At 45.8% G+C, this 18075-nt stretch overlaps 1 protein-coding gene across 2 annotated transcripts in view; it reads left to right on the plus strand.

Moving 5' to 3' along the window:
• The window catches only part of STX8 (syntaxin 8), a 292938-nt gene that overhangs the window by 63236 nt on the left and 211627 nt on the right, over window positions 1-18075 (plus strand). For both annotated transcript variants that reach the window (XM_068263795.1, XM_068263796.1), the window contains exon 6: window positions 3693-3785. In XM_068263795.1, coding sequence (XP_068119896.1) covers window positions 3693-3785 — 93 coding nt within the window. The remainder of the gene's footprint in view (window positions 1-3692; window positions 3786-18075) is intronic.

The following is an 18075-nucleotide window of genomic DNA, read 5'->3' on the forward strand; positions in this document are numbered from 1 at the left end:
TATATCTCCCATGCCCTCACAAGTTGTATTTTACCAGGAAAACTTTTATGGCTTTAATTTGCTTATCGTGATGTTTACTTTATTTCTGACAAGCTGCTGACAAGACAAAAGCTGTCACTTCCATGCCCGAAAAGTAACTCTTTCAAGCAGCAAAATAAAACAAGAAAAACAGCCTGGTCCTTAAGATGTTTTGCACTGTACATACACATGTTTATCTCATCATGTCACATGTCACCTCGGGTACACTTTAACTCCGTGTGCTTTCAAATTAGCTGCTTTGCCGAGGCAGTCAGGTGACAAAGCTGAGGGATCAAATTACAACTTGTGGTTCATCACAGATGAGGGAGAATTAGACAGGCCAAACTCTCTAAATACATACAGGGTGCATTTTTCTGTGTTTTCCTTCTGTCCTGTGCAAGAGTTCAGGTCCACCTTGATATAGATTGGCTGTGGAGGATTCATGCTGAGGACGCACCTGGGTGGGACGTTCTCGCGGTGGAAGCCCGGCCAGGCTTTGATTAGGTCACCTCGGCCTCGTACCACCTCCGTGCTGCTAACAGTGAAGCCCTCTGCAATTTGTTTCCCGCTAATGAGGGACGTTTGATCTGAAGCGCTCTGTGTCAGATTAGCCAGACAAATGGCGATGATTCACCTCAGAAGTTTGTGTCTGCTGAGAATTGCTGCCAATCAGCTCGGGAATCATGACGGAACGGCTGAAGCCAGCTGGCAACAGGGGAGACTTCTGAGGTTGGCGCGCGGCTAACCACACAAGATGGCGGCTGCTGGGGAGACAGTGATGAATGGAACCTGCTTCCATCCCTGTTACATGAAAGAGTTTTTAAGAACAATAATCCTTCACAGATCATAAAGTGAACCTGAACTGAGTAAAATTATTTAAAATAGATGATGTAGCTACAAATGAATATTACCAGGGCTGTGGAGTTGGAGTCAGAGTCGAGGAGTCGGAGTCGTGGTTTCGTAAACTGAGGAGTTGGAGTCGGATGATTTTTGTACTAAATCCACAGCCCTGTTAAGTATTAGACTAAGGAGTCGGAGTCGAGGAGTCTGAGTCGGAGCCATTTTGGGTACCCGGAGTCAGATTTGGAGTCTGAGTCATGGTTTCATAAACCAAGGAGTCGGAGTTGGAGTCGGAAGATTTTTGTACCGACTCCACAGCCCTGAATATTACATACTTACGTCGCCATCAGTTCCTCTCATAAGCTCACCATTTTCTTCTTACAATTCCTTCCAGTTCTGAAAAGACTTTGACAGCAACTGATATATTTCAATTTTGACAGTTATAACTGAAAGTACAACTAATGTGCAAGGTAATGTCTGTTTCCCTATGGCTCAAGTGAGTAATATTACAGTTTAACAGTGTGCTGACCCTGAAGTTTTTATGGGTTCATCACCATTTTTAAAATGGAGGAAGGAGAATTCCATTGATCACAGTGGACAAACAGGACGCAGGGGAGGAAAGAGAGATTGAGGAGTAGACTACACGGGAGGTAAGTATGACGTGTGTATGTTTATTTTGACTTTTTGTTTACAGTTCAGATTTGCTTTAAGTATTTTACCAAACTTTGACAGACGTACCTGCGATTACTCACTGCTCAGGAGCCCTACATATCACACTGCGAAAACTGCTGATAAATGACTGTGCCATTCATAACTAACAGTAAATAGAAATGGAGGGGTACTTTGTAAGAACATTAAATTATGTAAAGCTTTTTGGGGGCTCTGATGGTTTTTTTTAACCATTTTCAGTAAAAATGTAGTTTTTCAAAGTCACAAAAATCAGGGAGCAAAGAAATTGCAGGAAGCCTACAAATTGTAAGAAGCATATCAAACTGAACTTCTTGTTCTAACCCCCTGTTTGTCAGTCCAGCGCGGAAAAGGAAATTTGGGCACCGGTGAAGTTTGGGCATCCCATAAACGCCCCTGTTAATACCAGCTGTAAACGGAGATTTCGGCAGCTCCTGCACCCGATAAAATTGTGGGTGCCTGAGCCACCTGCTATACAAACTGTGACTACATCATACAACATAATTAACAGCAAAGGTGGCCCGTTATTGGCAGGCTTGTGGGGGTGTGTGTCAGGGATGGTAGATGGCTATGGTTGGATAGGGTTAGGCATCAGCCGAGGGAGCAGTTAGGGGTAGGCATTGGTGGGGGGTCAGTTAGGGTCTAGCATCGGTGGCTGAATAGGGTAGGGTTAGGCGATTTTATTTTATTTTGGGGAGCACCCGGCTGTCATCAGCTCACCTCCTCACCCTCCTCCTATGCTGTAAGTCAAGTTGCGCTGCCCCTGAATTCCCTCGTTGGTCCCCACCCAGCTACTTTTTCATGCCACCCAGCTGGAAGAAATTTCTGGGGAGAAGAACACTGCTGCAGTTAAGAAAAAAAACACTCTCTAACCCCTTCTCAACCCTTTCCCACCCTCGTTGCTCTATCTCATTTTCTCTCTTTTTTTTTTTTTATATTGGTCTTTGTTCCAGAGACCAAAGAGGAGAGAAACCAAGAGCCCAATATGGTGTAGTATGTCAGAAACAAATGTAGATGATGATGAGTGAGACAAATATACTCACAAACATGGGTTACCACATAGGCAACCACTTTGTAGGCAGGTGAGGAGAATAAGCCTGTCCTCACTCAGGATTAAGAAGTCGCTCTCTGTAGATCGTAAAAAAGCGGTAGGTCACCCCTCCACAAAGGGGTGGACTCAGTTTAGCAATAGGAAAACCGAGGCGCCAGCAGGATAAAAGTAGATAAAACCTTTAAAATTTGCTTGGAGGAAGTGGTGGACTTGCCTCCATAAAGAAGACACGAGAGACTGTCTGAAGATAAATACATACATTTATTGTACCCCATGGATGCAACGCGTTTTGCAGGCTAAGCCCGCTTCATCAGGCAATAAGATGGGGACAACAAATGTAGACAGGAAACAACAAACATTGCTATGAATAATTTGCTACAAAAAATTTCTGCAGTAGATTTTATACATAGTATGTGCAAGAGAAGAAAAAGCTTGAGGCACTGTAACTTGCAAATAGGGGTACCTTTACTCAACTGTGTACAGACAAGCGGGTATGCGGTGGGGGTGACAGAGGCTGACAGCCGTTTCGCTTAACAATAAGCTTCCTCAGAGGCCAATAGTATGTAGATTTTATACATAGTATACCGTACTTACTAATATAATGGGGTGAACATAGTGTCATAGTCATGGTGCTCAATGTTATATAGGCCGTATTAGGAGCATATAAGCACTAAAGTGCTGGTGCAGTAAAAAATAGGGATATCAAGAAACAATATAATCCCCTACGGGAAGATTACAGGGTCCAACTCTGGTAGAACGTTTAACCTAAAATTTCCAGTCTACCCAAAGTTCCTCCTAGTTGTTCATAGGCATAGCATTTAGAGTACTTGTGGTAAAGGGTTCCATAATTTTTTAATTTCTTCTTTTGGTAATGTAGGAATGATAAAAGGCTTCCAATTTTTTTTTTTTTTTTTTTGGAGGAACCATTTTGTTCCTTTTATTGATATGAAGGGTTGCCTCCCATCTTTCCAGTTTTAATTCCAGTTTTGTAATATTAATCATAATCGCTTACATATATATTCTCTATCCTCTTTGCTGAACACCGTTTGAAATATGAGTCAATCTATTAATATACAACTCTCCTTTCTGTGTTCAGAGCAAGACGCTGGATTGGATGCGCTCAGTAACATCATCGGCCGACAGAAACAGATGGGCTACGACATCGGCAATGAGCTGGATGAACAGAATGGTAAGTGACCTCAATCCTATTTCTGTATCACTCCCAACTGGAGTCTCCAGTCAGATGCTAAAATCAGGAAGGTCCCCCAAGCAGCTGCACATGTTTCTAGCCGTGTGAGAGCAGCAAAAGTTCAGAATCGCTCTGCGCCTCACAGGAGAACCTGCAGGAGGCTGCAGAGAAAAGGGGACCGGGCTTTGGTAACCGGGGAGGACCAAGAGCAGTGCTAGGACACTAAGTAATAGGTAATCTAGGTCACCATGGGCTTCAGTCAGTAGGTTTTTTCCAGATTCACGGGGATGTTCGGGATGAGTTAGAGTTGTGGGCCGCAGCAGGGAGAGTTAATTTACCTGGAAACACAAGTTGAGAGGCACCCAATAACAAATGAATATATAAAAGAGGTGTTCTTACCTCAATAAAACTTCAGGAATCGGATAAATAAAACTACACAATAACGACAGCGTGTTTTGTGAGACCAAACGTCCACTTCCTCAGGTCAATGGTTTGCCAAAGTAGACAATCTATAGAGCTCTGGGAGCCCACACTCACGTCGCCACCACACTACCTTGGGCGCCTCTCAACCTGTGCTTCCAGTCCATGACCTTCCAGGGGAGGGAAGGGCCTGCGGCCCCTTTTGAGTTTTGAGAGAGAGCGACCTACCAGAGAGAGACCCTCTTCCAAAACGGAGTGCAGGACAGGTGTTCCCCACATGCGCAAAAGAAGCTGGTTTAAACCAGCGAAACAGCTGTCAGGCACTCGATACCCCCACTGCATGTACCCGCTGTCTCCCCCACCGGAATAAAGGGACTTTTAAGGAGTGGTGCCCCGCTTTTTTTCTTCATATTGATTGGATGGCAAAGTTTTTTGGATGAGCACGCTCTGCATTCTGGTCCCAGTCCTGGTGTGTCTGCCCTGCTGCGTTTGGTGCCAGGTACTGTTTTCTTCTCCTTTAATGCGCAAAAGGTGGTTGCGCTGAGCAACCCTAGTATGTGAGTACCCCGTTTTTATTTCACATCTAGACTCATTATTGATGACATACTACACCATATTGTACTATACAAAAAACAACATGATTACGTGCAGGCAGATTGTGGATCAAACCATATGAATTACATGGTGAATATTAATTATTTCTTGATCTCTATTCAGTTTTTTAACTTCTCACTTTGCAATGTATTGATTTTCATCCCCTGTTTGCTAAAGTCCCTGCTTAAAAGCTAGTTACTAAACGCTTAACTGCTAGATAATGAGATTGATTGGCTCATTAGACCCTCATGCATGCAGAGTTTAAGTTGTTAGTCTGTGCTGGGGGTGACATGCCGGTTTTATGAAATTCAGTAAAAATCAGTACAATGCCAGCATGTAGCATTTGAGCACACTGAGTGTAAGTGCACCCTAAAAATGTGGTCATTTAACGTGAAATGGTTAACCGCAGGTTGAAAGGGCTCAGTTTACTACTGTTTGGCCTGCAAAGAGGCGGAGCCCAGACAGACCTCTCTGAGCAGACTGTAGTCTGTAGCTGAGGGAGTCTGTGCTGCAGGAAATAGATAATGAAGGAAAAGCATTGACACGGAGAACAGACTGAAACAAGTTCTGCGTCCGAGGGCTGCCTAGGACTAGGTAATCCTTTGTGTGCTGCAGTTGGGCTTCAGCACATTGAGAAGCAGTATGATGTCACTGCCATGTCACTTGCAAAACGAGAGCAGAATTCTCCCATGCCCAGCTGAATATCCTGCTCCCTGGTCTCCCGGCTCCCTAGCAGGGCCTTCTCTTGTCAAGTGCCTGACATTTGCAAGGTGTTTTTGTCCCTTGCTGGGTCAAGCGGACAAGAAAACAAATCATTTCCGCGCCACAGCAATAAACGCGGCGAGGACCTCTTCTTGTGACACAGCCAAAAGGGACACATCTCCGCATGCAAATATTTGTCTCTTGTGAGAACTCCGCTCCGACAAAACAAACAGAGAGTGAGGGAATGTATAATGGCCCGCCGCGGGGCCGCCAAATCCTCCAGATGATGGACGTGGAGAAGGCGGCAGTATATTAAAAGCTGCATTTCTGTTCTAGAGCTCAGCCTTTGTCTGAGGAAATGATTTCTTGTGTTTCTTTCTCTTACTTTTATTGCTGCTGACTGAATTGAAAGTAAAGTCGCCGAAGCTCCTCTATAGATTCAGCCTCCATCTTCTCTATCTTTCAGGGCTGTGGAGTCGGTACAAAAATCACCCGACTCCCCAGTTTATGAAACCTCCAACCTCAGGTACCCAAAATGACTCCAATTCCTCAACTCTAACTCCACAGCCCTGCTATCGCCGTATATTTTTCTCTACCTTTGTGTATCTGTGTGTAATGAGTGTGCTGGGCCTAGAAGTGGCATGTGAATGCCTGTGGTGATTCTAAACTCTGGCATATCAAGTGTGCAATGCTAGATTTTCAGCAGACCAAGGTACAACAAACACGTAACTGCGACAATGGTCATTCCTGATCTATTTGTACCCACAGTCTCGTGTGAATCATAGTTGCCCAAAATGGATCAGCCAGGAAGGATTGTTCATTGTGCTCAATATCTGTCGGTGGTTGTTATCTGTTCACGTCGGTGTAAATGTCTTAAAACAAACCTGAATTGAAAATTAAAAGTCAAAATAAACATACATACGTCATACTTACCTCCTGTGTAGTCTACTTCTCAATCGCTTTCTCCTCTCCTGCGTCCTGCTTGTCCCCTGTGATCAATGGAATTCTCCATCCTCTATTTTGAAAATGATCGTTAACCCATAACAGCTTCCTGGTCAGCACACTGTTACACTGTAATATCGCCCGCTTGAGAACACAGTATATGGAGAAAATGGACACAAAACAATTCTATGGTCAATTGGTGTATAGAAGTTTATCAATCGGGATGGGGGATTTTATGATTGTACCTGAAGAGAGAAAATGCCCAGCCCTAGGGAGAATAATATCAAACTTCAGTTCATTTATAACCTCTTATTTTGTGGACTTATTTCCTGTTTTGGGTTGAGAAGTTATAAGATGGTATCTAGGTAGTTTCGTCTTCAGTGATTTGAAAAGTTGATTGATTGCTATTACACCCCCCCCCCCCTCCACCACCACCACCACCACCACCACCACCTCTTCCCCGTTTCCATAGAACAAAATGGTGAGCTATGTACATACATGCATAAAAAAAAACGTTGTTTGAAATGTCAGACGAATTACAGGTTTCACTGTGTCCGACAAAAGTTGTGTTAAAAAAATGTAGGCAGACGACAACGAGCGACTGATATCGGGCATTTTGCGCAATCCATCCGGCGGATCAGTGCTATCAGCGGATATCGTGCCGCCAGCCACGTGTGCACGATGTCACTTACAACGAACCTGAAGAACCCTTAAAAAAAAAAAAAAAAAAAAGTTTCACTTAACAGGGGCTTCTGTCACCCCCTCCTGCAGCCATTCTGTGCCCACGCATACCTGGAGCGATTTTCCGGGTCCCCTGTTGCGGCTCACTTTCTCTTGCCAGTTGCTATCCACTGTGCCTGCATGGCCCTTACCATGCTCCCATCTTCTGGAGCGTCCTGCGCAGGTGCAGTAGAGATTTTCTCAGTGAACGAGGAGGCGTCCGGCCAGGGCCGCGCAGGCACAGTGGACGTCGACCTCTGGCGGGGGACTGGAGGATCGTTCCAGGGCAGCGCAGGACAGGACAGCTGCAGGGGGCTGGCAGAAGCCCCAGGCAAACTAAACTTTTTTTTTTTTATGCGCAGCATTAAAATGAGTTGGTCTTTTGCAATGTTGGTGTGTTGACGTCAATGTAAAGTCCCGTCGTTTGTTTTTGTCACCAGTAAAGTCGTTTCCCCAACATTGGTCGTGTGTAAAGACCTTAAGGGTGCCCATTAACGATACAATTTTTTCATCAGATGCAATCTTTTGATGAAATTTTTACGATCGAACGTAATCGGAAGGTAATTATTGATTGTTCCCATGAATGGGTCATTTTGAGGATTTTCTCTCTTCTAATATGATCATAAAATACAACTTTTAGATCCGCTAAATTTTTCTGTTCCAATCAACCGTTTAGCATTAAATTTTGCTACACACTGCAGTTTTCTGTACGATCCGATCGAAAAAATTGCATAGAAAGATCGCATCTGATGGAAAAATTGTATCGTTAACGGGCACCTATTGGTAGTGAGCTACAAGCTTTCACTTGCAGTAATCAGGGGAAGGGGGGGGGGGGGGGTATGTATGCTGAGATCTGCGGGTGGGAGTGGCAGAAGCACCTGTTGCTCTTGCAGTATATAGAGCATGTCAGGGTCTCTAGGTTGCGAGCACGTTGTTGTTTCTTGTTGTTCTCTATGACGGGGCGCCCTCTGTTACTCTCGAGCCCCCGGACCTCACCATCTTACTGTCCTGCAGACGTGTGCGCAGAGAGGTGAGTCAGCTGACCCTCCATCCTGTCCTCAGCAGTCCTCAAATGACTCAGCCGCTCAGTTTATCGGAAGCAGCGCTTTGTGACTAAGAAATCCCTTTATTTTATTTTTCTTTAAATAAACCTTCTCCCAGTAATGGTGCGGCTGTCGGCTCCTCATTACCTTTGATAAAATTTCCTCCTCTCTATAATCGCTAACAGACTCTCCTCCTCGTCTTCCACGCCTTATTGACGTCCTGCAATTTTACAACTGCTTGTAAATCGTTGTGCGCAGCCGCTCTTCCAAATGTGTTGTGCGCAATCTGCCAGGGAGAGGTTGGTACTGCGGCCATTGGCTGATTAATGGGTGATAACGAAGGCTGCCATATACAGCTACAGTCGGGGGAACTTGTATATGAGAATTCCTGAAGCCAGCATGCCTGATCTCCCATAATGCTCTGGGGAGGAGGATTGCCAGATAGCTAAATAGCCCAGGCATCACTTGGAGGGCGGGGCTACATACCAATATACAGCAATAGATAGCTATAGGAAGTTTTTCTGATAATGAAACCATAATAATTACCTTAAAAGTGGGTATACTACTACATTCTACTACATGTCACTACAGGGCCTCTTTAATAATCACATCACTCAAAAATGTGCTTGAAAATTGTTTTATTTGTACCCTGCACCATTGTAAACCTTATCCCTATTCAACAACTCTTTACTTGGTAACAAAGCCTCATACACACGCTAGATGGTTCTTGGCCCAGGTAGGTGATTGCAGCTGCCTCTGCTGAAAATCGAGCGCATGCACGCCTCAACCTTTCGGTGTCTTGGTCAGGAGCCGACCTTGTGATTACTGTGAGCCAATCACCGTTATTACTGGATACTAAAGGGAAAGGACGGCTCTGGTCCTTAGGAAAGGTTAAAGCTGATCCAAGATGAAAAACTAACTATAACAAGTAACTTGTCTATATACAGCAGCCATGTTCTGCTTGTGACTATTACACACAGGCAAGCTGATAGCATCTCCAACCGTCAGCTCAATCCCCTCTCCTCCTCCCTCCTCCCCTCTGCCTCTGAAATCTATGGCTGTAACACCTCCTCCTCCTGCCCAGACTGAGCTCCCATAAGCCCTTGCTACATTGCTCTAAGAGTGCCAAGGCACAAAAGGAGCTGTGGGCGGGGCTTGTTTAGTTTATAGGGAATTCGAGTATTAAAACAAACAAAACAAAAAAAGTATTTGGCTTGAGTAATGCCCTATAAACTATATGAAAGGAACACAACTATGCAATGTGGAAAAGTTTATCTCGGATCCACTTTAAACTTATTTGTGAACTTTTCTCTTTTTGAACATTTTAGTAGAAACACTCCACTCTAGTAGTGGGATGTCAGTTTTGCGGGTCACTAAAGTGAAGTGCATTTTGGGAGATGTAGTTTATGAGGGCAATGTACGCTTTAAAGGGGCACTACAGCGAAAAACTGTAAAATTTTAAATATGTGCAAACATATACAAATAAGAAGTAAAATGAGCCATAAATTACTTTTCTCCTATAATGCTGTCCCTTACACTAGGCAGTAGAAATCTGACAGAAGTGACAGGTTTTGGACTAGTCCATCTCTTCATAGGGGATTCTCAGCAAGGCTTTTATTCTTTATAAAGATATTCCCGAAAGAGGATTTAAACAATGATGCTGGCCAGCTTCCCTGCTCCCTACACAGTTTTTGGCAGTTGGACAGAGCAACTGCCATTCACTAAGTGCTTTTGAAAATAAATATATCCCTGAGAATCCCCTATAAAAAGATGGACTAGTCCAAAACCTGTCACTTCTGTCAGATTTCTACTACCTACTGTAAGTGACAGCAACATAAGAGAAAAGTAATTTATGGCTCATTTTACTCTGGGAAAAAATGTACTTCTTATTTGTATATGTTTGCACATATTTTACATTTTACAGTTTTTCGCTGTAGTGCCCCTTTAACTAATTTATGCAAAATAGACGTTTTTAAACAATGGTTTTGCATTACAAGTGGATGTGAGAACACGCACTTGTACGAGAGCCCACATAACGCCACCAATGGGCTGGTGTTAACTAGTTAAAGCACACCTGGCGTGAGAGGGGATATGGAGGTTGCCATATTAATTTCCCCTAAACGATACCAGTTGCCTAGGCCTGCCTCTAATACTTTTCGCCATAGCTAGTGAACAAGCCTGCAGCAGATCAGATGTTTCTGACTGAAGTCTGACTAGAATAGCTGCAACCTTGTTTCAGGTGTGTGATCCAGACACTACTGCAGCCAAATAGGTCAGCAGGACAGCCGGGCAGCTGGTTTTGTTTAAAAGGAAATAAATATGGCAGCCTCCATATCATTCAGTTCAGGTGTATTTTTAATTGGCCTAGACATTTGAGACATTCATGCGCACATGAATTTGTCGCAGGCCCCATAAATGGTGAGAAGGTGCTGCATTCTGACTTGAATTTGACGCCTCTGATCTAATTACTGTATATTCTGGTGTAGAAGACTACTTTTTAACCCTTGAAAATCTTCTGAAAAGTCGGGGGACGTCTTGTACGCCGGGTGTCTTTGATGCCGGGTGATACGCCATGTGTATACTGGACATGCTGATGTTTACTTGATGTGCATACGCGACATGCTGATGATTAATTATTGGGTGCTGGAGATTCAGCGGTCGCCGCATATGCTAGGGAGAGCTCATCGCTCACACTGCAAGGTCTGGGACGCGCAGGGTTTGGAGGAAAGAGATCGTGCTGTGCCCATAAAACACGCCTCTTCCACCCGTCTGGTCCTCCCTATCCTGTTACCGCCTCTCAGATCTCGCTGCTGAGGACTGTAGTGAAGCGGCGCAGGCGCACATGTGGGAGATCTGAGAGGCAGAGAAGGAGGTAAATAGAATACAAGGGCGGGCCAGAAGGGTTAAAGAGGCGTGTTTTATGGGTACAGCGCGATCTATTGTTCCATACCGCTCTGATAAACAGGGAGAGCTGACCAATCCGCTTATGGAGACAGGGATAGCTGACCAATCCACTTAGAGAGAGGGAGAGTTGACCAATCCAACCAGTCAATCGCCTATATACTGTTATATGCTGGGTACCACATACAGTACAGCACCAGTATCTGTTCATACACAGCACCAGTATATGATGTTTTTTTAGTTTTTATTTGGTGTGCGTTGGAAGAGGGGTAGTTATACGGCGAGTATATACCAAACTCTGTATTTTAACTGGAAAAGTTGTGGGGGGGGGGTCGTCATATACGCCCAGTCGTCTTACACGCTGCAATATACAGTCTTTCCTAATAAGCAGATGGATGGTTTCTCAGGTCTTGGTTTATACAAAGAAAAAGCAAGTTAAGATTATGTTTCGTCACTTGTACTGAGCAGCTTCGCAGGTGTTCCCTCCACCCCCCAGTAACCCCTCACTTCACTAACCCCCTCCCTCCACCCCTATCTGACCAAGCCCTGTTCTTTGGATGAGGACAAGGGTGATTTCTGGAGTACAGAGACACTTCAGATACACCATTTTTCCTGTCTCCATGGAAACTCCCCCTACTGTTTATGTTACAAATCTGCATATGCATTCCGAGGCATTGCACATATAAATTTAAATGAGGATTTTCGAGCAGCAAGCTGGCGGCCAGCACAGAAGTTTTACGCATTTGGCTGTAGTTTCGTCAATTGTCCCCAGGACTGTAGACGAGTCAAGAAGCGGTTTAGATTCTGGAATGTGCGTCTGGGGCGTGCGGTAATCGGTTCCCAGATCGGGATGGTAGAATTCGGGCGGCGGAGGAAATGGCATCGCCTCTGAGTAATGCCTGGAAACCCGTCACACTATCGTAGCCGTGCAAAGGAGGACGGGATTATTTGTAGATCGCTGTGCGGTTTATAGGCCCAGCCATGAGAATTTCACTGGTAGGCGCCTCGGTGACTTGTCACCATGGCGCTCTTCAAACTCTGCCGTCGTCCAACGGCTCCCAGAATTACTTGGGCGGGTCGCGAGATAAATTGCGCGGATTCCACACTCCGTTCTCACGGCCCTTGCATGCTCGCAGCACTAATAAGGTTGCCACTTGGCTCGGCATTAGAGGGATCCATCCGGCCAACTACACTTGCCACTTGGCCAGCCGTCACTGCGCCGGATCCAGCCCGTCACGGCTTCACATCTGGATGATGACGGGAAGGTTTGTTAAAGGCTTGTATCACAAGGGCTGCTGCTGCACCTCTCGTTATTCCCTCCGGAGAAAGTCTGGTTGTCATTGAGAAAGAGGGAGGAAAAAAGAACAAGAGCAGCCGCCGGCTAGAGAAGGAAGCAGCGTCGTCCTTGGCAAATAGCAGCTCCTGCCTGTTGTGTAGAAGAGCCGTGTGTGATGGCATTATGTCTTGCATTGTGCACCTTCTGCATTGGCATAAGTTGTGCATCACCTTAGGTTCTCAATGAATGCTTGATAAACTTAGTTGATAAACTTAATCAAGAATATCACATTTAGGGCTTGATTCACTAAAGGGTGGTAAGTGCTGACACGCCAGTGAAAAGCCCATAAGCACGTGCAAAGGCACTTTACACGCGCTAAGACGCGCGCAAAGTTTAAAGGGACTCCAAACTCAAAATAAAACCGAAATCGCGCATGCGCAGTACTGTCACGCCGGCCGCCGTGATGACACGAGGCGGCCGGCGTGGGGACGACAGACGTGACGTTTCAGGAAGAGGAGTCCGACACTCGGGCCCAGTGTCGCCGGGAGCCGCCGGGGAGCCATTTCTGGCCAGGCCCTGGGTGAAGAGCCAGATGGACCCCGAGGGATCTCCCGACCTACGCTGGGCTCCAGAAAGGCCCAGGTGAGTACCGATTTCGTTTTTATTTTGAGCTCGGAGTCCCTTTAAAGTGAACCTAAAGTCACTAAAAAAAACGAGATTAACTCACCTGGGGCTTCCCTCAGCCCCCTGCAGACGATCGGTGCCCTCGCAGCTCCGCTCCGATGTCCCAGGACCCGCCGGGAGGCCGCAATAGCAGCATAGGGGGCGATATACAGGCTGGGAACGCGAACAATCACTCGCGTTCCCATGCCTGTCGGCCGGTGACGGCGAAACCGGAAGTGCTCGCCGGCGGGTCCTGGGACATCGGAGCGGAGCTGCGAGGGCACCGATCGTCTGCAGGGGGCTGAGGGAAGCCCCAGGTGAGTTAATCTCGTTTTTTTTTTGTGACTTTAGGTTCACTTTAAGCGCTGCGCGAAGCATCGCACTGTCCAAGCGGATTATATGGTAATCTCCTCTGGGGAGAGTCAGAGACATGACTATGTATTCTGTAAAGTGCTGCAGAACATGTCAGTGCTATATAAATACATAATATTAATAATAATATGGTAGGACATTAGACTATGACTATAGTAGGATTAGATTGTGAGCTCCTCTGAGGACAGTCAGTGACATGACTATGTACTCTGTAAAGTGCTGCAGAAGATGTCAGTGCTATATAAATACATAATAATAATAATATGGTAGGACATTATACTATGACTATGGTAGGATTAGATTGTGAGCTCCTCTGAGGACAGCCAGTGACGTGACTATGTACTCTGTAAAGTGCTGCAGAACATGTCAGTGCTATATAAATACATAATATTAATAATATGGTAGGACATTAGACTATGACTATGGTGGGATTAGAGTGTGAGCTCCTCTGAGGACAGTCAGTGACATAACTATGTCCGCTGTAAAGTGCTGCAGAAGATGTCAGTGCTATATAAGTACATAATAATAATATGGTAGGACATTCGGCTTTGACTATGGTAGGATTAGATTGTGAGTTCCTCTGAGGACAGCCAGTGACGTGACTATGTACTCTGTAAAGTGCTGCAGAACATGTCAGTGCTATATAAATACATAATATTAATAATATGGTAGGACATTAGACTATGACTATGGTGGGATTAGAGTGTGAGCTCCTCTGAGGACAGTCAGTGACATAACTATGTCCGCTGTAAAGTGCTGCAGAAGATGTCAGTGCTATATAAGTACATAATAATAATATGGTAGGACATTAGGCTATGACTATGGTAGGATTAGATTGTGAGCTCCTCTGAGGACAGCCAGTGACGTGACTATGTACTCTGTAAAGTGCTGCAGAACATGTCAGTGCTATATAAATACATAATATTAATAATATGGTAGGACATTAGACTATGACTATGGTGGGATTAGAGTGTGAGCTCCTCTGAGGACAGTCAGTGACATAACTATGTCCGCTGTAAAGTGCTGCAGAAGATGTCAGTGCTATATAAGTACATAATAATAATATGGTAGGACATTCGGCTTTGACTATGGTAGGATTAGATTGTGAGTTCCTCTGAGGACAGCCAGTGACGTGACTATGTACTCTGTAAAGTGCTGCAGAACATGTCAGTGCTATATAAATACATAATATTAATAATATGGTAGGACATTAGACTATGACTATGGTGGGATTAGAGTGTGAGCTCCTCTGAGGACAGTCAGTGACATAACTATGTCCGCTGTAAAGTGCTGCAGAAGATGTCAGTGCTATATAAGTACATAATAATAATATGGTAGGACATTAGGCTATGACTATGGTAGGATTAGATTGTGAGTTCCTCTGAGGACAGCCAGTGACGTGACTATGTACTCTGTAAAGTGCTGCAGAACATGTCAGTGCTATATAAATACATAATATTAATAATATGGTAGGACATTAAACATATGACTACGGTAGGGATTAGATGGTGAGCACGAATAATTGATTTCAGCATGACATTGATCAGGAATCGGCCTGCAGTGTATGGGGGCAGCCAACAGATCTCTCTCTAATCAGATTCAGAGAGAGATTTGTCTCTTGGTGGAATCTGCCCATCATCGCTAGATGTATGGATACCGTATGGGCAGCTTTACACCTCAGAGCGGGAACACTGGCGGTCTGGCTGCGGCGTCTCTCGGCCGGCGTTCTCGCTCTGAGTCCTTGCTGAATTCACGTTTTAAGCACATGGTGTTTTACTCCGACACGTGGAAATGATTTCTAATCGCTCTCTAATCAACCAGAAAAGTGGAAGGTATGAGGAGAAGCACTTTGGAAAACTTGCACAGCAAATTACAGGGAGACGGCCTTCACATGGGGACAATTAGTGCGAGGTGCACCCGCTACCCAGAGTTCATTGCCAGTCGCGTGCGGGGAGAGGAGACTATGGACCATTTCCAGGAAACTTCTCAAACTGTCCAGACATAATACTCGGCCTAGTGCTGAGCACTGCACGTCTCAAACGTGACCCGCAAGCTGTCCAGCCATCATACTCTGCCCAGTGCTGAGTGCCGGCACTTCCCACCCGTGACCTTCAAACTCCTCAAACTCACCAGCCATCATACTCCGCCCAGTGCTGAGCGCTGCGCGTCTCATACGTGACCTGCAAACTCCCCAAACTGTCCAACCATAATACTCGGCCTAGTGCTGAGTGCTGGTATACCCCACCCGTGACCTGCAAACTGTCCAGCCATCATACTTGGCCCAGAGCTGAGCGCTGCATGTCTCAAACATGACCTGCAAACTCCCCAAACTGACCAGCCATCCTACTCAGCCTAATACTGAGCACTGCATGCCCCACTTGTGACCTGCAAACTGTCCAGCCATCATAGTCAGCCCAGTGCTGAGCACTGCACACCCCACCCCGTGACCTGCAAACTGTCCAGCCATCATAATCAGCCTAATACTGAGCACTGCATGCCCCACCTGTGACCTGCAAGCTGACCAGCCATCATACTCTGCCCAGTGCTGAGCACAGAACGTCTCACCCGTGACCCGCAAACTGTCCAGCCATCATACTCTGCCTAGTGCTGAGCGCTGCACAACCCAAATGTGACCTGCAAACTCCCCAAATTGTCCAGCCATAATACTCGGCATAGTGCTGAGCGCTGCACGCCCCATCCGTGACCTGCAAACTGTCCAGCCAGCATACTCCCCCCTAGTACTGAGCACTGCACAACCCAAACGTGACCTGCAAACTCCCCAAACTGTCCAGCCAACATACTCGGCCCAGTGCTGAGTGTCAGGAACCGGCCCCACGGCAAGTCTGCAGAGACAGTTCCCGACTGGGGTTTTTTAGTTTCGACCAGATCGAGAGGGAAAGCAGCCTTATTCAAGCTAACACAAGGCTGTCGTCCCTCACAACACGTACTCTGCCACCACTAGCAGCTGCTCGACACTTTGACAATTCCCACTCTGCTGTCGAGGAGCCTGCACTCAGTCCAGCGTTTTTGTATTTGGCTCAGCTTCGAGCTTTAGGCCAGAATATGAGAAACGCACGCACGCACACACTACAATTTTGTATGTAAACAGAGGCACCAGCAGGATAAAAGCAATCACTACAAGTTTTAAAATATGCTGGAAGGCAGTGGTGGACTTACCTACAAAAGCAGACTAGACAACTGTCTGACATAAATAAATACTTTATTGGTACCCCAATAGATGCAACGCGTTTTGCAGGACAAGGCCCGCTTTATCAAGCAGTAGATGGGGACAAACAGTAGCTATTTAGCAGCACGTACAGTATAGTGCCTCTGTAGCACAGCACACACACACACTATAAAATTATAGTGTCCACCCTTGGTGGAAGGGGGACCCACCCCTACCTTTCTTCCTTTCTACAGAGAGCGACATCTTAACCCTGAGTGAGGACAGGTCTAATCTCCTCACCTGCATTTACAGTGGTTGCCTTAGCGGCGACCCGTGTTTGTGAGTATAAATCTCTCACTTTTACAGTTTCAACTTACCCTCCGCATACTATATTGGGCTCTCGGTGTTCCTTTTTTACGCAGGCACGCACGCGCACACACACACACGCACACGCACACACACACGCACTCTCTCACATGGTAGCGGTGTACAAACCAATCATCCAATCGGACACTGAACTTGTAACACAAATTACACTGCAGTCTCTCTCTAGGAATGCGATCTCTGCTTAGTAAATCAGAAGACCAGCTTATTCAATAACGATTTAATATTCCAAAAAAGTGTAACAGTGCAGAGAGAAATATATACAAAATTATTTACAAGAACCAAGTAAAAAAGTACAAAGACAAAGTAAAAAAGTACAAAGGCACACAACAAGGCAGTTTGCTTATAAACAAAATAAAACGGGGATCAAACGTTACCAGCATACAGGTCAGTAGAGATGTGAAGTTCGGATCTTTTCAATGATCCGGATGATTCGAATTGGATCATTGAAAAGATCCGGATCTTTGATCCGAATCTCGGATCATTTTACTACGGAAGCATTTCGGGGGTGAAATGACTAGCAGGACAGGAGAAGGGGAGGGGGGGGTGGACACGCAGAGAAGGGGAGAAGATGGACAGAGGGCAGGGAGTGGACAGAGAAGGGAGGAGGGACGAGCAGAGAGCAGAAATGTTTGTTTGCACACAATACCCACATGCTGCAATCATATGCTTTACATGTATTTCACCTATATGCTCATCTGTGTACTTTGAATGCAAATGTCGCACAGTGAAAGAAAGCATTCCCAGAAGGGAAGTGCAGCTGTTTAGAGCAGTGCAGGAGGATCATATTGCCCTGCAATCACAGTGCCTGCAAATTACTGAGCTGTGCTGAGCTGAGCCAAAAGCTTCCAATGTGTTCACTGTGCACAACTATGGAACAGACAGCCTATAATCAGCAGCACATTGCAGCCAGTATGTGTGCTCTACACATATCTGGCAGTGGCACCCATGTCCCCTCTCTCATCTACCTGTCTCCCTGCAATGCTGCCTCCCATCCAACAGAGCGATCCATCTCAGCTCTGCTTCCAGGACCCCGCTGCCCGCTGAGAGGGGGGTGTGTCGCTCCTGGCCCCGCCCCTTTTGCGACCTGAATCACTCATTTTGATG

Source organism: Hyperolius riggenbachi, chromosome 12 (assembly GCF_040937935.1).
Source record: "Hyperolius riggenbachi isolate aHypRig1 chromosome 12, aHypRig1.pri, whole genome shotgun sequence".
Taxonomy (NCBI): domain Eukaryota; kingdom Metazoa; phylum Chordata; class Amphibia; order Anura; family Hyperoliidae; genus Hyperolius; species Hyperolius riggenbachi.